This window comes from Eptesicus fuscus, chromosome 12 (assembly GCF_027574615.1).
Source record: "Eptesicus fuscus isolate TK198812 chromosome 12, DD_ASM_mEF_20220401, whole genome shotgun sequence".
NCBI lineage: Eukaryota > Metazoa > Chordata > Mammalia > Chiroptera > Vespertilionidae > Eptesicus > Eptesicus fuscus.
In genome coordinates, this window is record NC_072484.1 from 85,513,176 (window position 1) to 85,538,922 (window position 25,747).

The 25,747-nt window shown below is 38.2% G+C and overlaps 1 protein-coding gene across 1 annotated transcript in view; it reads left to right on the top strand.

Annotated features, from left to right (window-relative positions):
• The window catches only part of DCC (DCC netrin 1 receptor), a 566,817-nt gene that overhangs the window by 83,398 nt on the left and 457,672 nt on the right, over positions 1-25,747 (top strand). Inside the window, exon 3 of the mRNA XM_054723604.1 lies at positions 18,676-18,960. Coding sequence (XP_054579579.1) covers positions 18,676-18,960 — 285 coding nt within the window. The remainder of the gene's footprint in view (positions 1-18,675; positions 18,961-25,747) is intronic.

A 25,747-nucleotide genomic window follows, 5' to 3' on the forward strand; every position in this document is an offset into this window, starting at 1 on the left:
GCTCCTGCAGTGAGCGTCTGCCCACTGGTGGCCAGTGTGCATCATAGCGACATGGTCGTTCTGGTCGTTCGGTTGTAATGGTTGCTTAGGCTTTTATATATTTAGATAGTGTGTGTGATGTGTGTATATATGTATATATGTATGAATATAGATGGTCTCCACCTTATGATGGTTTGACCTCTGAAATTTCAATTTTACAATGGTACATAAAGGCAATACACATTCAGTAGAAATCATTCTTAAAATTTTTAATTTTGTCCCTTCCTGGTCTAGTGATAGGTGATGTGGTATGATAATCAAGCATCATAAAAATAGGCTTTTAGGTGGTTTTGCCCAACTGTAGGCTAATGTGAGTGTTCTGAGCACCTTTAAGGTAGGCTAGGCTAAGCTATGATGTTTGGTAGGTCAGGTATATTATTTGCATTTCAATTTATAATATTTTCCATTTACGTTGGGTATATTGGGACAGAGCCCCATCATAAGTTGGGGAACATCTGTTGTGAGTGCACACACGTGTGTGTGTGTGTGTGTGTGTGTGTGTGTGTTGTTTGTGTTTGTGTTTGTGTATAATTTAAAATTATATGTCTTCTGTTTATAAAGACATACTTTAAAGAGTTTTTATAACAAAATAATAGTATTACTCTTTTGATATCCACTAATTTAAAAACAGCAACAAAAAAGTGCCAATATGTATTATTATGAATTTAGTAAAAACTTTATTTTATTGGTGATACCAGTATCTATGTATTCTTGGAAAATAGTCCTGAATGCACTTAGTAGCTGTGAAACAATGATCAATATGTATGTTGATTCAAGAACTCCTTTCCATGACTCTAAAGCATGAACAACTCTGGCTCCTTAGCCCACAGATTAGGAATAACTGCTATACAACAGATTATGTATGAATAAGATGAAATTATGGTCTCAACTATCAATTCTTCCTCTTCAGGCTATTAGTGTGGGTCTTAGCTTTTGGTCAGTGGGTTCCTTTCCACATGTTTAAACTGATTCACAGCCTCTTTTAATTTTCCTGCTTCATAAGTATTTTGCGATTTAACTGACTCATCACCATTACATGTGGATTGCAGTTTCATTTGGGAGTGAGGGGAGGTAAAAAATGATATCATGCCCATTCCTTCTTACACAGATGGGAAATTGGTGAAAAACAAACATTAAGCATACATCAAATGCAACTGGAAAACTTTAAGAAATACATATTTAAAAGTAAACAGACACTAAGTAACTGCCTAATGGAGCAGTATGAGAAGGATGTGCTTTTAGTAAATCCAGGCTGTAGACATGTTTGAGTAACATTTTGCTATCTTTGCTCTAAAGACACATGCTAATAAAAGGGCTAGTGTACCATTAATAAGATCACTCCATTAAATTCCTTCTTTTTTCTTGTTAAATATCCGAAAGAGAAAGAAATGGGCCACTTAACTAGGAAAAGAAGTTTTCATTTTAGTGCAGTAGAAGCATGATGCATATTTTCTTTCTAATTTAATTTCCAACCATTAAGACTCGATTCTATAAATGACCCACTGAAGCGCTCGGAGAGATTAGAGAAGCATAAACTGAATGTCATTTGAATTTGGCTGGATAGACACCATGATGTTATATTGCATAATTTGAATTTAACATCATATTTTTATGAAGGCACCAAGATGAAGCCCAGTGACTTTCATGAACAATTACTAAGGAGATCCTCAAATGGAATGTGAGAATCAGGCTCTTCTGTGGTCATTGTTATTGTTAAAGGTCACATTGGCCAGGTCTTCCCATCGCTGTGATTTGAACTTGTATTAAGATAGCCAATTTCACTCTCAGACTCATAGGAAGGGGTTGCTTTCACTCTGTGGGCTGAGGGAAAAGGATTACAGCTCTAATGAGCCAAATCTGTGCAAATGAGAAAATAATAATCTCCTCATAATTAGAACTTCCTTTTTAGACTAAATGCTGGCCATGAGTTTTTCAAAAGAAGATGTAAATTAGTACCAAAGAGCTTACTGGAAAGGGGGACTTAGAATGACTGGCTTGTTTTCACAAATGTACATTGTTGGAATCTCACTCTGATTTTCTAGTGAAAATAAATATTGTTCTTTTTTATATATTTAGATAGCAAGGGCCAATACTACACAAATAGTATTTTAATGTTTCCTGCATAAAATAATCATTTTCAGGCCTGGCCAAAGTGGCTCAGTTGCTTGGAACATAGTCCCATAAGCCAAGAGGTGGTGGGTTCAATTCCTGGTCAGGGCACATACCTAGGTTGCGGGTTCAGTTCCTGATCAGGGAGCCTACAAGAGGCAACTGATTGATGTTTCTCTCTCTCCCTCCCTTCCTCTCTCTAAAATCTATACCAGAAAAATCACTTCCAGTCTTTCTGAAGATACCCTGCAGGAAGCAGGGTTACCACACTCATTTCACAGTTGGATTAATGGGATGTGGCTTGCTCAATGTTTAAATGAATTCTTGAACTGAAGTTAGAATTCAAGAATATCAGTTCCCATGTCCAATATGCAGATTATTATAAGTAGTACGGCAGTCACTGCAGTGATGGTGGCATAAATCAGGACGAAAAACCATTTTAATGACCCTGACAGTTCTCAGTTTATAAGCAGACTTTATCTGCAACTCAAAACACAAGAAGCATGTATATATGTAATTGTGAATGCGTGCTCAGACCCACCCATATTCTGGTGGCATATTACTTAATAGAGGCATAAAATTCTGCCACTGTCCTTGTTTCCTTTTTCTGGCTTCTTCTAGCTCTTTGGGGTCTGTTGAGTTCTTTATCCCTGAAACAGGGCCCTCTGAGGCTGGAGACCAAGAGAGTTTGAATAACAAGTTGGAGGTTAATAGCCATTTGGAAAACTGCTGGAAAGGGATGTCCCAGATGGGAGTTCACTGACAGGGAAGACAGTGACGGTAGAGGATGGGAGCCTGCCTGGGTGATTTCTGTGGAAGGTCAAAGCCTTTGGAGGGGGGCCCTTGATGGCTTGTAGGAAGGTTTGGGGGAGCTAGTGTTCAAAACCCAGGGAATTTCCATAATTAAAGTATCTTCCTTTCCATTCTCAAATGAGCATCACTATGCATTATCTTGGATAATCACCACGACAAACTAGGAAGATGGTAGTAAGATAGTCTGGGCGAATACAGTGTTCTTTTCCACACTAGACAGATGTCCTGGTGTGTGGCTACCCCCAAGATCCCAAGCTGGTGTGAGAGCTGGTCTTACTCCTCCTTTCGCTTTAACCATTGCTGAGGTCTAGTTGGGTTTGGTCCAATGCTTAACCACTTCATAGAAGAAACAGGAGGCTTACCCCTGTACTTGGCCTAACCCTAACCTGATTGATGAAGTTCAACATGTCCATGAAATATAATAAGGTAAAAAGCCCCCAGGCAAAGCCTTTGGCCATGCCTACAGTGTTTCTGAAGTGGATGAAACGGTATTACTGCGCTGATCAAGTGATTACATATCGTATAATAGGGGTTACTGCTCCTGCTGATAGGGCTTTGATCAGTAGAAAGAGCTCAGTGATTATATGACACTTAAAAAAAATCTTCACCACTCTTTATTAGTTATTTGGCCTCCTGATCATTTCAAGTCAGAAATACTGACTATAAAAAGAAATGAACTATTATGCTTTGATAGAAGAACTTTTATTAAAAAGTGATAAAAAAAGAAATGAATTATTATGCCCTTACAGTAAGAACAATGAAAGACAGCCTTTTGAAAATTTCCAAATTATCCCAGATCAACTGTGTTAATCCTACTGATTGCCTACTCATAACATGTTGACACTTCCTGTGATGTTCAAATCTTACTATTTGAAATCTGGTTTTTAAGTTTCTAAAAAAGATTTTCATCTTCCCACAGGTCCCACCCAAGCCCACCTCCCTGCAATAGGCACACAATTTTTATATAAACAGAAGCAACAAGATAATGCTCTAAGCCTTCAAGGGGCAAGGTTTTCTCTAAAATTGTCTCCTCAACATTTGCAGATATTGCCTTGCTCTCCATCGTACCGTAAATAGTGTACAGAATGGTGAGGGGAAAGCATCTCATTCATTCACATGAAGCTATTAAAACCTCGCTGTATGCACGATGCATCAGTCAGCAGACCAGCTTGCCATGAGGGAGTGTAGAATGGGATGTTTGAGGTTATTCCTCCAGCCCTGCATTCTACCTACATGAAAGCTTTAGCACTTAGAACCCTCGGGCCCTACAGCAAATGCGGTCCCGCAGAGGTGAATATTCCTGAGTGGCACAAGAGCAACCCACCATTTGTGAAATCTTTTACCCAAATGAAGATATGTCATGTCCACAGAAGCCCTTTGATTAACCAAAGGCCAGCACATGAAACTTCAGGAAAGTTTTAGACATCTGTCTTTTCCAGTCAACTAGATTGAAAGTTTTAGACATCTGTCCTCTCCAGTCAACTGTATAATGGGAATTTCTAAGGTAAGGTCAGTTAAAGTTATGAAATAATTGAACCATTTAGAGGCAAATTTTATTTCCTATTTACCTACCTATTAATCTTGTGTCCTATCACCCCAACCTATGCACCAATTTAGCATGTTAAAGCTAAATTGTAATGTTACTTATTCTCTTTCCTGAGCATTTTACCTCATTTCTGCAGCCATAGTATATACTATACTTGTCCTCCATGCATGTGGGATTAAGCTCACAGTCTCTTCCCCAGAACTTCTGATCTACCACTAGCTACCTTCTCCCTATTCAATCCCACTTCCCTTTAAAAAAAATAAATAATATATATATATATATATATATATATATATATATATATATATATATTATTGATTTTTTTAGAGAGGAAGGGAGAGGGATAGAGAGTTAGAAACATCGATGAGAGAGAAACATCAATCAGCTGCCTCCTGCACATCCCCTACTGGGGATGTGCCCCCAACCAAGGTACATGCCCTTGACTGGAATCAAATTGGGGACCCTTGAGTTCACAGGCCGACGCTTCATCCACTGAGCCAAACCAGTTAGGGCAATCCCTCTTCCCTTTGACTTTCCACAAAATTTTCTAATGTTTCTCTGTCATCTACTTCATCATGCAACACAAACCAAATTAATACCACTCTAATTATGGTGTTGCACAAGTGTTTTCTGATCACATGCATTGCTAGCCTTGCCCTCCTTCCACTCTGCCTCATAGCCATCCTTCCAAGCAATCTATAAGATCCGTCTCTTCTAGAAACCCCATTTTTATTTTCTGAGCTTGAAAGAACGAGCATCTCTCCCGGCACCTCACTATCTGCCTCTTGCATACACAGTACAATATGCTTTTCCCTTCGATTAGAAATGTTTCTTAACTTTATTTCTCTCACACGCCTGGAAAGACCTTTAGAGTAGTTGGGGGACTTATTCAATGGTTCACTCTCCGTAGGACCCAAATGCCCCCTCCTTGAGATTTTGGCATGTGTTTTTGCCTCTGTTGAAAAGTCTGGTCCCACAGAGCATGACAGGGTCTCCTTCCTCACCCCTTTGAGACCTTTTTTCTAAGAAAAGCTTTTCCTGAGCTCCCTTTATTTAAAATTGCCAAAGCTCCCAACCTCCACACACTTACCTCCCTTTCCTGATTTATTTGTTCCCCAGGATATTCAGTCCCCTCGCTCAGACTTTATTTTTACTTATTTATTTGTTTAATGTCTGATTTCTCTAAAAAGTATATAGATTTTACTAGGGTAGTGTGTTTTATGTCTTCCATTTATTACCTTTTACTTAATGGAGAAGTTTCTGGCACATATTAGGTGTTCAATAAACAGTGAATAAATAAATTAATGTGCTGGAGCACCTGAAAGCACTTCAAAAGGAATTGGTCTTAAAATTATTTGATCCATGGGAATATAAATAAGAATAATAAGAAAAGCAAACAAAACTAAACAAAATATCTCATAGCTATAATTCCTCACACATCCAGATATAAACTCATCTCTTTATAACACTACCTTGCATTCATTTCAAACAGAAGGCTTAGGAAGAAAACCTGAAAAATTGCATTGATTGCAATTTGGAAGTAAGGGTACTGAAAATGGCTCCTTTGCTTAAACTTCTCTAATATTAAGTTCTGGGGATTCCACAATTTTTGCTCTAACAAATACACTTTCACTCGTTACTATCTAAGTTGCTGTAGAAATCAAATTGGACCTAAAAGAAAGTAGAAGAAAACTGTCTCATAAACCTTCTTTTTTTTTTTTTTTTTACTCCTTTTATTCTGTTCATAAAAGTTTCATTTGAAGTGAGCAAGCACCCTCTGGGGCCCCATCTACATGAAATGTTAAGATATGAAGTGATTATTTTTGTGCAATAGATCATAGAGCTCAAGTATGCCAGGTAGGTAGGTTATTCTTCCAACCACATTGACCAAAATGTACATGAAATCAATTAGTTAATTTAGAACTCCTGAATTACCATAGGCAAGGAGCCAAACTTCTCTAAAGGACCAGAGAGTAAATATTTCCACATTTGCAGTCCATATAGTCTCTGCCACAACTATGCAACTGTCCTGGTATCTTGGAAACAGCCATAGACAATCAGTAAACAAAGGGGTGTGTCTATGTCCCAATTAAACTTTGTTTTATGGATACTGCTATTTGAGTTGCATATAATTTTCACATTTCATGATATATCTACACTAATAAAAGAGAAAGATGCAAATTGACTGTACTTCCACAACACCCACCAGCAAATCAGGAGTGAGTATGTAAATTAACCCAACAAAGATGGTGGGTTAATTTGCATACATGGGTGCCAAGCGGCCTGGGTCCCCGGAACATCCTCGGGACCCAAGCCACTCCAAGCCAGGAGTGGCCGACAGGTGCTGGCGCCAAGCGGCTCAGGTCCCGGGATGAGTGGCCAGGGGCGCCAAGCAGGCTGGGTCCTGGGACAAGCAGCCGGGGGCTCCAAGTGCAAGTGGCCGCAGGGCTGGAACATCCACTGCATCACCATGGTGCGCCCCATGCCGTGGCCGCTTGCGCATGCGCCTGGGCTTGGGGGCATGCCCCCGGCGGTTGCTGCACACTGTGTGCCGGGTCCAGGCCTCCCCCAGCCCGGCAGACACAGTGAACATGGGGCCTCCAGGCTTGGGGTGTGCCCTTGGTGGCCGGGGACACACCCCTAGCCCACTGGACACAATGCAGGGGATCCTCTGTGGATGGGCTGCAAAGGAAACACCTTTTCTTTCTTTTTTAAAAATATATTTTATTGATTTTTTTACAGAGAAGAGGAGACGGGGATAGACTGTCAGAAACATCGATCAGCTGCCTCCTGCACACTCCCCACTGGGGATGTGCCCCTAACCAAGCAACATACCCTTAACAGGAATCAAACCTGGGGCCCTTCAGTCTGCAGGCCGACGCTCTATCCACTGAGCCAAACCAGTTCGAGTGTAAACACCTTTTCTGACCACTCATTGCCTAAGCTCCCTGAACGCCACCACTTGCAGTGTTCTTGGTAACTTGGGTAATAAGAATCCAAGAAGGTGATCTAGGGTTTTTCCACCACACTCCTGGAGAAAAAAACAAAGGTCCGCGGCTGGAGAGGCTAAGAAATGTCATATCCTGCCCTAGCCAGTTTGGCTCAGTAGGTAGAGCCTCGGCCTGCTGACCGCAGGGTCCGGGTTTGATTCTGATCAAGGGCATGTACCTAGGTTATAGGCTCCTCCCTGCCCGGGGCCCAGGTCAGGGCTCATGCAGAAGGCAACCAATCAAAGTGTCCCTCTCACACTGATGTTTCTCTCTGTCTCTCCCTCTCTCTCTTCCACACTCTATAAAAATCAATGGAAACATCCTCAGGTGAGGATAAAAACAAAAAAAAAAGAAAGAAAGAAATGTCATATCCTATGAAAGACACATCTTGAAAATGCCTAAAGAAAGTTGTCATTTTTTCATGGTGAAGGGACTGGAGTCCGTATTGATGAAAACACCTTGGCCGCTGCGGTGGCTGGCAGTGGCTGCAGCAGTGGGGTGATGGGGCTGGCACCTTCTCCTGATCAGCCCAGTTGCCTCCTGCAGAGGGAGGCCAGACTGCAACTTAGGACATCCCCTGAGGGCTCCCAGTCTGTGAGAGGGGGAAGGCTGGGCTGAGAGACACCCCCCCCCCCACAGTGCACGAATTTCATGTACTGGGCCCCTAGTATATAGTGACCCTTGCCACTGACTTTTTGCTTCCAAATGTTCTGGTGTCCTAATGCTATTATTCTAATGCAATCTGAGCAGGACTAGATAGAAACAGAGTGGCCATGGTAAGTGTGTGAGATCTGCCCAGATTAAATGAAAGAACAGCAAGATTTCGAGTCAGACAGAAGCTCCTAGCAGGTGCTGCAACCCCGACTCTGAGTTTTATCTCCAATTAAGATGTTGTAGATTCCTTGTGCTTTTATCTGAATCCTGCTCTCACTCTGCAGGCTCCTCCATCTAGCCTTCTCTCCTAACGTTTTAGAAAAATGTATCCATGACTTCTTTTTTTAAGCTAGCATTAATATATCTTTGTAGAAATGGAGAGTCAAGCATGTTATTTTCTACCTTTTGTGCTGCTTAATACTTAATATTATGTTTTCTCTACATGTGTCATTTTAGCTGCAAAGAGTTAATACCAGCAAAAGGCAAAGAAAGGATGTTCAGCGTTTTAATACTATACAATTAAGACTTAAAGACACAATTGCATAAACTTCTATTTTTAGATCTTGTCCACAATGTTCATTTCCCCACCCATTCATTAACATGTTTGAATAAATTGCTTACAACTTATGTAATCCTTATTGCTCTCATAATACAACCCTGGTGGATACCAGATAATATCTTTTCCAAGATATTTAAAACAATTGTTTATCTCAATTTTATGATGCTTTTTTCCCCAAAGAATTTCAAAAGGTGAATTTCCACAGCCTCGCGGTATAGCTTATCCAACTGTTACTGGTCATGTTAATGTGGTCAATTTGTCTCCGAATTAGACAGTTCACAGCCCCTGCACCAGACAAAATCATCTTCCCTTGGATGTGTTGGCTTTACCAAGCAGGAGACCTTTCTAATGCTTCTCTCTGAAGAAACTTAGAGTACTTTCATCTTGGCAGGGGAGACTGGGTTTAGTCTCTGAAAAGAAATTTGCAGAGATGCCGATGATGTAGTTGCCATCAGTAAAATGAGCCTTTCACTTAATAAATGAAGTGAGTCTCTTCTACCCACTCTATGTCACAAAGGATTAAGATCTCTTGTCCCTTGTTTTAATTGGAGATTTAAAATATGTTTCCATCTAAATGCATTAGCACTGAGCTCCCCCACCTCCCCAAATTGTGCTTCCTGTTTGAAAAGCCGATTAAATGGTCTCCTTGCTGATTGGCTGGAAGCCTATACAACTTCCTGGCTGTAGGCCATTAACACCCTGGCCGGAAGTGCTGACAGAATGATGAAGGGATTTACACCCTCTGGTTTCTGTATTAAGAACAAGGACAAACAGTATGTGGTCTTGTCAGCGGATAATGCAATTTAAAGATATGATTTCTTTCTCCACAGGTGCATTTGTCTCTGAAAATTAGCAGTTAGCTTGGTGTGAATAATAAGGCATCTTGTCTGATGAGTTTGAATCATATTAAAGTTCTGTATTCTGGACAAGCTTATGATTTATAGACTATTATCATTTCTCTAAATGATGGAACTGGAGTCAGCTTATTTTTTTAGATCTAAATTCTCTGGTAACTTGAAAAATTTAGTGGAAAGGATGTGTAGGAAAAGAGTTATGTTTTATAAAGGGAAACCACATACATGTATAATGATGGTGAAAATCTCCTGTTAATTATTTGAATTATTTAAGATAAAAATTACTCTTTAACAACAAAGAACAATGCACTATGATAATATGATTGCTTTGCCCAAATTCAATAGTTAACTATATATCTCTGCAAATATATATGTGAGGTAGATGTGTGTTATGCATACATAAACTCACTGGAAATAGAGGTATGTGTATATTTGACAATAGTTGTGCATATATAAGTGTACATACACACACATACCTACATATGCGTCTCCATCTGCATCTACGCACACGTATACCAACACTTCTCTTCTAAGCTTATGCTCTAGCAATGGGACCATGCTTCTTCTTGAGAACTACTTCTCAATACTTTAATACTTCTTTTTACATTCATAGGTCAGAAGATCATAAACTTGGAAGACGTTTTGTTTGTGCTTCTATAAAAAGTGTATAAGTACTCTGATATTGAGGCTTAAAGCTATTCTTAAGGAATATTTTACTTCCAACTACATACACCTGTAGCACACATCTGGCTCCCTTAGAAGCAGGGGGAGAATTTTGTCTCTGACTGCCCAGGCATGCCCTTTTCCATCTTCCTCCTCTGTTCAAGTATCAGACAATACAATTGGGCCGGGAGAAGGATTCCACAACTAAAAGATTTTCATGAAGGATGCTTTACTCTTCTCCAATTTACTGACATTCTTCAACAGCAAAATAATGCCTAGGGACTAAGTACACAAAAAGATCAGTTGGAATAAATGATTAGTTCAGACTCTTGTGGTGGACATTGATCCAGGTGAGTGTGAAACCCTTACCAAACTATGAACTTTGAGACCAGACAATGTTTTTCCTCATTCATACCTCATTATGTCAGGTATATCTGCTTTCTCTGGGTCAAGCTACCCCAAATTTTCATAATTCTTTAAAAAGTCTTGATGTTATCAAGATTTCTCTAAAAAGAGAGAATACAAAAATCACACAAGTTCAACAGTTAAGCAGAAATATTTTGGTTTTTCATTTTTATTGTGCGAATGCATAGCATACAAATGTGTTTTATTAGCTTCAATTTTCTCCCAGTAGGTACTTCCAAATCAAAATTAAAATTAAATAGATTCACCAGAAGTCTTTAATCAAAGTTATTATTTCTGCTGGGATTTCTTGATTATCATATTACAGATTGATTTTATGGGGGAGGAAAAAGAAACTAAAATTCTGAGAGGAAAAAATGGAATCCTTTTGCTATATTTGATGTGGATCTTGGCTATTATCAAATTGAGTTGAATCAGTTATATACTGAAATAAAGGCTTTGAGCTGACACTACTCTCTGCTGCCTCCTTCTATTGAAACTGTGCTCCGTTTAGGTTTCTCCTTTCTTCGGTCTCTGTCTACAAATTCTAAATATAGGACTCAGTGCATATTTACGACAGAAAAAACAGTCATTCATTTTTAGAGGATGTTGGTCCTTGGAACAAACTGAGAGTAAAAAGTGTTGCCAGGGGACTTCAGTAGAGCCCTTTACGGCAATGCAAAGGCTAGACTTCATCCATATATACCCTGCCTTACACAGTGCCCAATATAGGGCTGGGTAAAAGTAGGTTTACAGTTGCACTACACATACATGATACAATAATTAACAAATGATAGAAGAATAAACATGTGTCTTAAACTCACAACTGTAAACCTACCTTTGCCAACCTCTATATGTATTCATTCAGTGTTACTGGTAAGAAGAAAAATTAGCACTTAGTTTAAAGATTGACAGGTAGAATATGATGTAATCTTTTGGATAATATGCTAAATTAAACGTTTGAAACAATCTTACCCCAATAGATTCTTGACTTAATGACCTTTGACACCAATAGGGTAATCTCTTGCTAAGTGTTTGGGATATGGCTTCCCTGTTAGTGGGTCTTTGACATGATTCATTCAGGAAAGAGGCTGGATGTGAATCTCATACGATGCCATGCCCAGGCTGCCCTCATGGAGCTGTAGAACTTGTGTAGTCAAAGCACACGCAACGTCTGATGAATTAGAGAACTGCCAGGCTCTCTCAGGTGGTAGAAAAAAGCAGTTGTAGGGATCGCTTAGTGCTTCCCCGCCATGTAGGCTACCAGAGGCCCCAAGGCTATTATTAAAAAGGATGATTTGGAGAATCTTGAATTACTCCATGGACTTGAAGACCAAAAATCTAGCGAGGCTACTTGGTGAGATTGTGACAGACCAGCATTTAAACTGGCTCTTGGTCACCCAGAGATTATGGGGGTCCCAAAATGATCACTTGGTTCCAAGTCGTATGTATAAGCAGTCTTCAAGAAGCTGGGAGATTACCAGTTCTTTATAGCATTTACATTGGACAAACCCCATAGAAGACTCTGTGAAAGCCTCAGCTGATGGCATATCTTCCTGACATTTTTGTTTGTTTTTGCTTCCGAGAGGAGTTCATTGTGTGCTCCTAATGCTCCTAATCTTGCAGAGTTAGACAAACTGACTGTGTAATGGGCACAGGTTTCCTCCTCCTGTCACACTTCTTCTGTGACATCCTTTTGATGTTCAGTTAATTGGCCACATGGATGGTTCTTATAATCTCACACACGGGGCAAGTGTGGCTGTCACCCCCCAGGCACGCTCACTAGCTGTGCTTTGCCTCGCCACTTCCAAGCCACTGCTCCTCAGCCAGTCACCTAGGAGTCTGTAATCTTTCCGATGAAAATTAAAAAGCTAAAACTCAAACAAAAACCTTTAAATAATAAAGAAATGGAAATGGACAGACAGACAGAAATGCGCTTACAATGAATTCCCGGAATCCTTTATTGGTCTTCTGGTTACCAAATCTAGAGAACTTCTCTTTGGATTAGCTCTATTCTCTTTCCTGGGGCTAAGTTGAGATTTAAAAGGAGGACGGGGGTAAACAAGGCCTGGCTTGGAAGGCACACAGCTTTCAGGCTTTCATTTGGAGCAAACAAGGCATTAACAGCAGCTCTCCTGGGGCAGTCGTTGTAAAATATCACCACATTGCTGAATATGTAGAAGCCAGGCGTATTTCCAACCCCAGAGTCTGTCCCCCAATTGATAAGTCTCTTTTTATTAAGTGAATTTTAATTCCTTAATAATTAGACCTTCCAGAGGAGGAGATGAGGATCCCGATAGTCTGGCAAAGAGGTAGAGGGCAAAGCAGAAGGATGTGCCATTTTCAGATTAGAATTTCAAGGAAGGACTAGGCCCCCATCTGTGAGCGTGTGGGTGGAGGAGAGGTCTCCCTAGAGGCGGAGAGTCTTGGCATCAACCTGGACTGTGAAAAGCTTTACTTCCACTTTTGCTTATAAAGCAAATCGTTTCGAATTAAACGACTCGGAGAGCAGAGTGCATGTTGAAGATAGTCAAACTTTCTGCCCGTCAGGGTCTGATGGGAAGATTTCTCGTAGGCCATGTGGTACATGGGTGCCTGGGTGGAAGGAGACTATTGTTCTCATGATTTTCATTCTAACACGTTGGCTGTCCCTGTAGACTTAGCAGCTTTCATTCATTGCCATGGAGATTTTTTTTACCCCATTTGTTTAGCATCACAAAGGAAAACCCCAAATGAAGAATGTTTGCTGCCTTTGTCAATAACATTTCCACTGCCCTAGTGACAGCCAACGGTTTGGTTATCCCTTGCTCCTGAGGAAATAGGCATGGGCCAGGACCTGCTGGATGGCTGCAGCCTTTGCCCAGGCTGTCCCAGATGGGCAGGGGCTGGATCTGAGATGCTGATAACTTTATTCCTGGGGACAGTGATTTGAAGGGAGGATGAGGAAATCTCATCCCGAATATACATCCCTGGTCCACAGTTTGAATTTATGGGGTTTGGATAAAATTGTCATGGATGCACTAGGCGTAGCTTTTCTCTCCATACCGTCTCTTTTCAAATGAAAGGCTTGATGGGTTGCCAGTTATGTAGCCTCAGCTGTTTTTTTACTTTTCATGAAGAAATCCCTATTTTCTTCCCTCTTTCTGCCTCCCTAACCTTGCTGTCTTTCCTAGAACCCCCAACGTTTAGGGTCTGGGATATTTTCCTAAACTAGTTATCTTACCAATAATACATTTTTTCTACCCAACATGTATTTGATGGAGAACTATATACCATGTACTATACTACTAGTAAGTCCTCAGAGTACAGAATAAAATAGACCCAGCCCTGCTTTTGTGAAATTTATATATTAGCTGGGATGATGGCTATTAAGTTAATTTTCCAGTTAATTGATTACAATTGAAATAAGTGCTACAAAGGAGATATACAGGAACAATTGGTTCTATCTGTGTTTGAGGACGTGTCTCTGAGGAAGGGAGGGTTCCGATACTGTGTTGGCACTATGAAACCCCAGGTATTCGAGCACTGTGTTATTGAAGAGCTGAAAATAAAATATTCTCTCCTTGCATGGGTAGTTAGTAAATGTTCTAGAAAAAGAATTGGGCTTATAGCTGTTTAACAAGCCTTGAGCAACATTTAACAAAGTAACATATATAAATAGACAATTATACTAGTATATGAATCGTTTAGAGTTCAAATCAGTATTGGAGAATAACTGAAGGATCTCTTACAGAAATCAAAATAAACAGGGTGAGACCCATTTCTCCATGGTGCGCTCATCATGGCAATACATCGCCTCTCACAGCGCCTAACGCTTACTATACAACTACAATCAGGAGAGTTGGCATCAATAAAATTTCTGAGACTGAAGCCTAGGCACTTTGACTGACTGTTAGTCACTTATGAAATTTGAATTACAAGCCTCTGTGTTTATCATTTCTAGGACAGAGGATACACGGAGCTGCAACGTGTGTCTGACTTTTCCATCTGTAAAACCACATGTTCTTTTATGTGAATGGCTCCTGAGCTGATCCTCATTAGGTGCTGGGCATCGTTAATCCCTGGATGTGCAGATAGTGTGTAAACTGTAAGGTGGTTGACATGGGACACTTCCAGCAAGTCCAGGTATTTCCAAATCTAAAGCAGGCATAGCATCCTGGGCCAGGCTAGTGTGAGGGCAGGGACCTTGACTACAAGTCATTCTTAAAAACAGCCTTCTACAAGGTAAACAATGAAAGATCTCCATGCCTAGCTGGTGTGGCTCAGTGTTTGAGCATCAGTCTATGAACCAGGAGATCACAGTTCGATTCCCGGTCAGGGCACATGTCCAGGCAGTGGGTTTGATCCTCAGTGGGGGTTGTGCAGGAGGCAACCCATCAATGATTCTCTCATCATTGGTGTTTCTATTTCTCTCTTCTTCTCTGTCCCTCTCTGAAATCAATAATGTGTGTGTGTGTCTGTGTGTGTGTGTGTGTGTGTGTGTGTGTGTATAAATATAAGGACCTCCATGAAAACACTAAAAACAGGTTTGTGTGTTATTTCTAATAGTACAGTCCTACAGGCTGAAGTTGGCCTATAAGACAATCTAGAGATAAGGTACTTATTAAATAACCATTTTACCCAGTGCTGTGCTGATATACTTGGAGCAGGAGTGGGGAGGTACTGATATATAAAAGAAATTCCTCTTGAGATATTTTCACTTAGGTTGGGGAAATAAGGTGTTTTAGGAAGTGTAATAATTCAGTCCTGAAGCTTACATTCTTAAACATTCATGCATAATGTAAACCTTCGAATCAGTTTTGCTCCCATTCGAGTCCCATCTGTAATGTGAAGACAATAATACTGAAAGAGCTGTTGTGAGGGTTAAATGAGGCTGTTTATAAAGGAGTTTAAAATAGAGGAAAAAGATAACCCTGAGGCCTTGTGCAGTCACCCAGCTGGTTATATGGTAAAGCAGGGAAGTGACCCCAAGTAATCTGGCACCTAGGAATGTTCATCCCAAAATGCCACAAAATATGCTGGAAAGTGAGGCGACATATTCAAACATAATTATCAACATTTGGATGTTTGTAGTGCTCTATTTAAATATTTAGAGTCACATCAAACCTCGATAAATATTTATTTATTTCTTTTATATACTCTGTGTACATAAAATACCAAAAAGTACACATATACAAACATATAAATAGTCCTCAGACTTTTTTTTTATACACTCAATTATGTCATGTTATCTGTGAGCGTCATGGACATTTAAAGGGTTGAGAGATGATCTCTAGTAGCAAGCCTAGGGGAATGGACATTTTTTGACTCAATATCTTAAGAATGACTATAGTTTTTATATTAGGGGAGAGGGTATACTTCTTTGGAGGACATATCATGAGAATTAAGTCAAGGGGAAGCCATGATTAGGGCATAGGATGGTCCACTAGATTGAAGAATTATTTTGCAAGAGTTATGGAGATGAGCCGAGAAGGTGCATTGTGCTAGAATTCTTGGGTACCAGAATTAGGGGTGTAAGACAATACTAAAAATGTTTTGGAACATCAGAATTTTCTGAGTGAATCAAAAACTTGGGTGATTTAGGAACACTGATCTTGTGACGATGTTTGAATGGATTTGGGTAAGAAAAGAGCAGAGATACGAAGACCATTTGTGCTGTGATCACAGGGGTTCAGATGAGATCTAATGAGCCTGAACCCAGCTGTTCTCATGCACAGGCAGGCTCTTGTTGAGCAGGTAACTATTTTTCATGAGGATCTAGTTAAAATTATGTCTGTATCTACCTATGAACACAGCACAGGAATTGTTCACATTGCATTAGAGCATTAAATGACTCTTCTGACGACACCGCATTTCATTCTTATGAGTTACAGTGAGTTTAGTGTTCATTACCGGGTGCTCATACTCATGCCTTGAAAATATACTACTAACTTGATAGCCTATAACTTCTTCGCCTTTTAATGCTATTGCTGGTTTGTACAACAGTAGGAGATGTGAATGCTACAATTCAGCACAATATTGGGAGCATTAATTCTAGTCATATAGAGCCTCATAAACTTAGAATTGCTTTTTGATGTGCAGGATTTCCTTTGTACAGACAAAAAGAAAAAGCTACAGATCATACTTACAATTTCTCACTCTGTTAAATAACCAATTATCTGAAGTTTTCAAACATTACATTGATAAATTTTAAATAGGGGGCATTTCTGACCCCTGTTTATTAAGTTCTGAAATCAGCATAGAATGCATATTGAATAAACATGTGGAATAGTATTTGATTTCATTAAGTTTAATTATATTAATACACAATTTTGTGTCGTGTATGATTCTTTTAGCTAGAAGAAATTTACAGAAAGGGACCAATTGTTGAGTATCATTTTGAATTACCCTTTCATTTTATATTTTATTCTATTTCTAGAAATTTGCAAGTGAACATTTTGAATGCCGCCAGCATTTAGACGTAAAATAGATATTAAAATTTTATCTAATATGCATAACTTATATAGGACCATACATCCATACATCTGAATATGCAAAAGTATTCAGATATTTCCTCAACTTACGGATGTTGTATAAAATATGTAATTTGTACATGTAAGTACATTATTCCCAACTACATTTCCTTAGTTACAAAATAAAATGTTAGGGATGAAGACCATATGAAATTATGATGTCTTGACCTAGACCTTTTGCCTTTGCTCTTTTCACTCCAGAAAAATATCCATCATATTGTAGGGAAAGTTAGGTTTGTGAAAATCAATAGATCCAAAATAAAACCAACATTATTTAAAACTGAATATAATGGAATTTGTTATTGACTAAATATTGACTAAATAAATTTTAAACCTAAACCTAGCAAATTTTGAGTTAGTTAAAATAAATCTATAAAATAGAAGTTGCATAAAATATGATCAGCAAAACTGGATGTGAACCTCAAATTGATGAATGAATAAAACTTTATCTTAAATGCACATACAATGAAAGAAATTTTGAGTAAGATTAAAATGAAAATAGGAATACTGTAATATAACGGTGATGAATAGCACATGAATCAATGAATTAGGATTATTTAATTGAGGTTACTCTAAAAATGCATCTATCAGTAATGGCACAGTTCATATAATAATGTTTATTTGCAATTATAAAAATAGTTCTTATGGTCAAAGCTTTAGGGTCACAATTATCCATCTTTTCAAAAAAGGGGTTTCAGAGGGCAGATTACAGTATCATCTACCCTTTCACATCACAACATCACCATGAAGGAGGCTTCTCTAGCAAGGCTTGTGCTCAGGGATGGCCAGTTGTTTGGTTTATTTTTTTTAATTGTTTTTTCACTTTCCCCTACATTTTCTTTTTTAAAACTCTTTATTGTCAAAATTATTACATATGTCCCCTTTTCTCCCCCATTGACCCCCTCTAGCTTTAGCATTTTTTCTCTACACCACAACCCTAACTGACAAATACAGATGCATATTTGCCTTAAGCTGTTAGCCCATGACAGTGTGTTCTCTGTTACTATAATCGGTGGTTAATATCGCCCATTTTTTTCTTGAAGCTGCCCTAGGTTATGCCATGTGGCCAGTCCATCATAATCCCTTAATTTAATAGTTCTTTGTTCAAAGTGGGATGATGGATGAGCACAGGACCTGGATCAAAAAGAAGCAAGTCTCATTTGCAGTATTGCAACGTGACAACTGGGCATTTATTTGTGGAATTTCACTTTTCTGCGCCTCCATTTCCTAATGTATAAAATGAGGATGATCTTGTCTGCTCTGCTTATTTTACAAGGCTGTTTTATTAGCCAATAACAACAGAACAGTAAACTTCTAGAGATTAATGGCCATATCATCATCGTATTTTAGCTCCAGAAACTACTGTAGTGCCAGGCACATACTGTGGTAAAATGAGAAAACAAATGAGATGAAAGATGAGAAAATACTTGGTAAAATACAGGTTTCTATACAGAATACAAATGCGATTATTTTTATTGGTGACTGTTGCATCTCCTCTGAAAGATGTACCCTTCCTTCTTCGTTTTTCCCCCAGGACCTCTGAGGTTTCTCTCCCAGACAGAGTCTGTCACGGCCTTCATGGGAGACACGGTGTTACTCAAGTGTGAAGTCATCGGGGAGCCCATGCCAACGATCCACTGGCAGAAAAACCAGCAGGACCTGGCCCCGGGCCTGGGCGACTCCCGGGTGGTGGCCTTGCCCTCGGGCGCATTGCAGATCAGCAGACTCCAGCCTGGGGACGCGGGCATCTACCGGTGCTTAGCCCGCAATCCAGCCAGCTCGAGAACAGGAAACGAAGCCGAAGTCAGGATTCTATCAGGTACTCTTTTTAAAAATATATATATATTTTTATTGAATTCAGAGAGGAAGGGAGAGGAGATGGAAACATCAATGATGAGAGAATCCTGTACACCCGACGTGTGGGATGGAGCCCGCAACACAGGCATGAGGTCTGATGGGGAATCAAACCGTGACCTCCTGGGTCATAGGTCTACGCTCAACCACTGAGCCCCACCGGCTGGGCTTGTAGTGTTCTTTATTCTTTCTAGGATTATATTCTCTAGAGTACAGTAAACAACCATTTTTCCTTTAACAAATAATTTATATTTAATTTCCTTATTGTGTATTGAGGTTTTTTTTTATATTTTCTCTTTCCCTTTTTCTTTGAGCCATTAGATGAAGGTACGCCAAAAGCGTTTCCTATTTGTCTATGTCTTATAGCTGAAGCTTCCAGAGAAAGAGATATTTTCCTTATATTTGGCTTCATTCATTCAATCAGTCATTCCATTAATATATGTTTCTTTGAGCAAAGCCCATTGCGAAGCATTTTTATGTATTTTTAAAATTTTTCTCTAGTAATATTTTTTAAACATGAAGGTGATGCTTACTTAATGAGGTTAAGAACCTTCCCCAAGTTAACATGAAACATTTATTCACTCATCCATTCATCCACTTGTTTTTGAGAAGCATCGTGCTGGGTACTAGGGATATATAATGACTAAGACTGACACGGAGCCTGGCTTATTAGGGTTCTGGGTGGCATAGACATACACATAATTACAATGAAGAGTGATTGATATTATGAGGAGAAAAATTGTTCCTCTCCTCTTATCTCCTTTTCTCTTCTCTGGCAACTCTCTAAAACTCTAGGCTCATTCTCCTCTCCAAAATAATCAGAGATTGGATTGAATATTCTCTAGGATCTTGTCTCTTCTGATTACTATTACTGTTAAATACCTATGTACTATCTACTTTCTCATTTAGTCTCACTTGTAAGGTTTGGTTAGACCAGTGAGAATCACCAGAAAGGCACATACTTGAGAAACCATGACAGATTCCCTATCAAAGTATTGATGTTGGCCCTTGTCTCTGCTCTCTATGTGTAGTTACCACAAATCCTTCAGCTGTGTGGAGGGTCATGTTCCTGTCATCCCAAAAGCAAACAGGAAGGCAGGGGAGAGTGGTGGGGGGAAGAGATCAACCAATGAACTCATATGCATATATGCATAACCCATAGATACAGATAATAGGGTGGTGAAGGCTTGTGGGGAGGGAGGAAAGGGCAATGGGGGAATAAAAAGGGACACATGTAACACTTTCAACAATAAAGATTTATTTTAAAAAAGTGAACTGGCAATTTGATTGAAAGGTTCTTTAATAAGGGCACGTCTAAAACCTCTTCTAATTCTTTTGTGTATTCTTTTCCCCATTATTCACAGAAATACTGACTTAAATGTGTCAGTGACCATCAGCAACACTGTTACCTTCCACCTGCTAGGCAGTGAAAGATGCAAATTTAGCATTTATTCCAAAAACATACATGCATTTATTTAGGTATCCATTATATACATACACATTTTAAATATTTATATTCACATATCCTGAATAATGCATCTGTTTAGCCTATCACATGGGAAGCTTAGGTAACTACATAGAAAATTGGCAAGAATATGTTTGACTATCTTAATATGACTGAGAGGTTATTTCCCTGTGGTATGAAGGCATATAGTTGGACTAATTAAATATTAAATCTGAAATGGAAAGTTTTGAAAGGCACGGAGATATTATCATCAAATCAGCATTTACCTTTATTTGCTCACTTTGTAAATCCATGGAGGTTTGCATTGTAATCCATGGAGGTTTATTTAAAGCCAAATTTCATGTTGTTAATTTGGCTAAATCAAGAATATGTTGGTATACTTTGGAGGTGTCTGGTTTTTTCTTACCTGAATGGAAACTGGAAATTTTTGAATTCATTACATTTAATGAGAACCTTTCTCCAAGTTCTATTTGAATAATATTAACTTCAAAAGGGAATTATGAGCAGAAGTAATAAATACACACACACCACATTCACATTCACACCTACACACATGTTATTGTCATACTTGATTAAGACTGTCTCATTTGCTATTGATCACATAAAGGGGCTGCTGAAGGAACACATGTTTGTCCATTTATTCTTAAGTTTGCAAGTTGATTTAGAGGTCAAATATACAGATCTACAAGTACAAAAATGAGGAAGAGAATGAATGACTGAACGGGTAAGCCCAGCTCCTCTTACTTGCCACTTGTTCTCTCATTTTTAAGATCATGACTATTCTTTTTGAATCAATTTCCAATTTCTAATTTGAGGAAGTATCAATTTGAGGGAGTGATAAATTACATACATATATTGCCAATTCTTTATTCTAACACTTAGTTAATCCATTATGATAAAGTCCATTAAAACAGAAACCTGTCATATTATTAACATGATTTAGGAACATTAAAGTGGAACCTGAATGGTTACCACTCTTTAAAATATGTATTCTTCCATGGTCATTTAAGTACTATGTCGAGTGAGGAAGTGGCCTATATTGCTTTAGTTTGACACATAAATGCTAATTGGAAGCCGCATGTTTTTACCACAGTTCATATAGAGAGCATTCACATTGTATGTGTGTGTATATAGACAGTTATCTACTTCTAAATAATATATATGTTATTGTATTTATTCAAGGTCATATGAAATAATTTCAAGTTGCCACTTTTATATAGAAGGTGTCTAATATTACATAGTAATTGAGATCTATTGAATTAAAAATCCAAAAAATCAAATAGCTGTTTTGAAATGCTCTCTTTCAACAGAAGTTTTTATTTATTCACTGAATAAATAAATAAATACTTTATTCAACAACTTTTAAGTGGATCTTGTATACCTGCCATGATGCTGGTTGCTAGGAAGACAAAGTTGGAAGACTGCCCTAAGACAGCTACCGTCTAGTGGGGGACATAGGCAAAGCAGCCCATGAACTGTGCTATGAAAGACTAACGCACACAATGCCATTACGATACATAAGATAAAAACACCAATGTGTCAATCTTGGAGAATGAGTGGTAGCTAGGCCAAGAGAAGTATATACATCAGGAAGAAGAGAGCATTTATAAGAAAAGCATAGAGGAAAGAGAAATACTTTCGGAGTAACGTAACTGCACACATTCTATTTAACATGATCATAGGGCATAGGAAGGGTTGAAGGAGGATGAGTTACAAGTAAAGAAGATAAATGGAATAAAGGAAGATACGGTAGGAAGATACGGTGTGGCAGTAATCCTTCAAAGACTTGACCAAAAGCTGCTACTAAAGGGTATTACAAGGATTCAGAAATGAAGATGGGTGGTGAGATTGTAGGGCAAGTCTTGGAAACATATCAGATGTGGTATCTGAGGGAGGGAATGGAGTTCAGGCTCAATGAAAGCTGAGTAGTGGCAGTTCCACTGAGATTGGGATTGGGGTAGTGGTGCATTGTGTTCAAAATAAAGTGCAAAGTTTTAAAGGAGAGTTTCTCATAACTTAATATTTTCCAGATTCAATGAATAATTGTTTCATTCAATGGTAGGAAAATTAGTTACGAACTCAATTTTTTTGATTAATGTTTTAAGGTAGAAGTTAGACTTTTGCTTCTGAGGAATTGTACATTTTTAGCACATTAAGTTAGTATTAAAGCATGAAGAACTTTTTTGAAATATTGATAACAATACACTAAGAGCTGAAATGCTTTAAAATATCTTATTGTATGTGGTGGAGACTGTATGAGGAGCTGAAGTGGCCATTGAGACCGTCAAGTCCACTTCACTCAGCTCTCATCACTCCTGAGTGCCAAGTAGTACATTGGATTGCTGAAGTATAAATCTGCTTTGGACACGAGGTTGAGTAAAATAACTGGCCCATACTCATATTTCAGTTTTCATAATGGCCTAATTGAATTGAACAATTTGTAATTTAATATATTATTCATCCACTTAACTACAATTAGATGACCCTGGGCCCTGGGTAGCCATGAACTAAATATCTGTATAATTAGAGTCATTGGCTTTGATGGAGTAAATTGGGCTAAAGTATATTTCAAATATTTTTTCTCCCCAATATTTATTTTTATTGAAATAAGTTTTAACAAAAACCATTCCCAAAATCATATTATTTAAATAGAAAAACTATGGTTTTTTAGCTTAAAAATAGTTTCATTATTTTTGTCATCACTAAGAATTACTACTAATCCAATGGGTGCATTAACATTTTTGGTTTGACTAAACATTGCTTATATTGCAAAATTAAATCTATTTTGCTACCATTTGTTTTTACAATTTCTACAGAATAATGATCTGGAGGGGATAACAAAAATGATACATACTTTGTTTTTAAATTTACCATCATGCCAGCTAGTTAATTAATATAGCTATATGACTATATAAAGCAGGAGAGGGCAAATTCAGGAAAACATAATCAGTACAGACAAGGAATAATTCGAGGTGGAAAATTTAGAAAATCTTTATAGAGATGTTTACTTTTCTAGATCATCAGGGGAGAAACATTTATGGAAAAATGGCAGAGATGATAAGTCTAGAATGAAAGATTGAACCTACATTATGTAAAGTCTTGAATCCCATCCCAATCAACTAGATTTCATTCTGTTCATTTTATTAATGGTTGCAAATTCTTAAAAGTTTTTGAGCAATGGATACCATAAACATGCATACGGATAAGCAGAAACAACAAAATGAAGAGCAAATAAGATTAACATATTATCTTGTTTTATATACCATACTTAATGTTTTTACTGCACTGAAGAATTTTCCCATTGTCCGCTTTATTTTCGTAGTCTAGTTTATTTTAATACATTTTTATTGATTTTAGAGAGGAAAGAAGAGAGAGAGAGAGAGAAATAGAAACATCAGTGATGAGAGAGAATCATTGATCAGCTGCCTCATGAACACCTCACACTGAGGATTGAGCCTGCAACCTGGGCATGTATCCTGATCAGGAATGGAACTGTGACCTGCTGGTTCATAGGTTGACACTCAACCACTGAGCCATGCTGGTCGGGCAAGAAAACTATTATATCATGCTATAAACTAGGTATTTTAGCCTTTCATAGATCTAAGTTGGATAGGATGGTTTTGTGAAGTCCACGTTTCCTTTATGTTACATCAGATTTACCCAGATGGCATGAAGGGGTCAGCAGTTAGACTGTTATAATTCTTGAAATCAGTTCACATTAAGTTAATGTTGATCAATTAATGAATATTTAAAATTCCCAACTTGAACTATTATTATAGGTTGTTAAAATCATGAAGTCTCACACCAGACTCAGTACAAATATTATTTTTAAAACTTGCTACTAATGAAATTTAGGGCAAGTAATTTTATCTAGCTCTTTATCTTGTAAAATATAGAGAATAATAATACACATTTTATAGGGTGGTTATTCGGTCTTAATTTAATAGGCCAAGTACAATGCCTGGAATTAAGTCCTTGGTAGCTATTATAATTACTTTGGCATTTTAGAAATTCCAGTCTTAAAGAATTTGATTCTCCTGTTAAGATTATTTCTCTGATAATGAATTACCTGATTTTGATTCTAGATCTCTAAGTATTATTTTATCTACTGGTATTTACTTATGCTATTTATCGATAGTTCTAATTTATGCATTTCCCTTTTACATCTACTAGAAGTCAGAGTCTCCTGAAACTACTTCTTCTCTAGTAACTCACTGTTACATGATTTCCACCCTCACTTTCCATCAATATCATTTCTTTTGCTATATAAAATACTGCTAGAAGTCTGGCTTAAAAATACGCGTAAGAAGATAAATAAGACTTCTGGTATTTGAACTTTATTAGCCATTGCCAATTCATCTAATCCTCTAAAACTGTTAGTTTCTTTATCTGTTAACCAGCCTCACTACCAAGGATCTCATTTATTGTTTCATTCCACAGTCATCCCCAAATCTGTCTTCATGATCCCAGTGTTTAAGAGTTCAAGTTTGCCAGGCAAACTCTAGTTACTGAAAACCAAAAGGTCATGCTGACACATAACAACTAAAGATCAAAACACAGTATCATCAAATATGAGATGGTACTACATTTAGATTAATTTTAAAGCAATAGTTTTAACTTGATTTATGTTGTCACAAAAGCACACCCAGAGAAGATAAGGTAGCTTTTATTGCATACAATTGACCACATGTAAGCTGACCAAGTTCCATGTGACAGTGTGTCCTTGCTCTTCCCAGATGATAACTTAGCTTGCCCTTTGGTAACCAGGGCCTGGCACAGCACGGAAGCCAATGCATAATCATGCCATGTGGGAATTCGATACTGTAGGTCAGGTCTTTTAGCCGGCATGGGATAACCAGTGTTTCACATGACATTGATGAAACAATCTGTTAATAAACATAAGCTGGCCTTACTTGGATCAATATATAATTTCTGTTTAGTTTTTGAATTAAAAAAATAAGTCTTCAAATAGACTTTCCAGTGCTATTTTGGGGGACATCAACAATGTCCAGGATTCCAAGTTGGAAGTACTTGAAATACTGGGGGACCTAGTATATTTTTCTTGCATGTCTATAATTCTAATGTCCCTAGTGATCTCTCCCTCACCACCTCATTAGGTGTTCTATTTCATCTTTCTTGACTGATGTTAGATATTGATTATACTATCTTCTCTTAACTCCCATTCCCTGAAGGCCACAAACGCAAACAATATACTTGAAATTGTCCTCCACCTGTAGGAATGAAGATTTCTTAGAAAGGAGAGAGCTTGTCTTTCTCAAGAATCTCT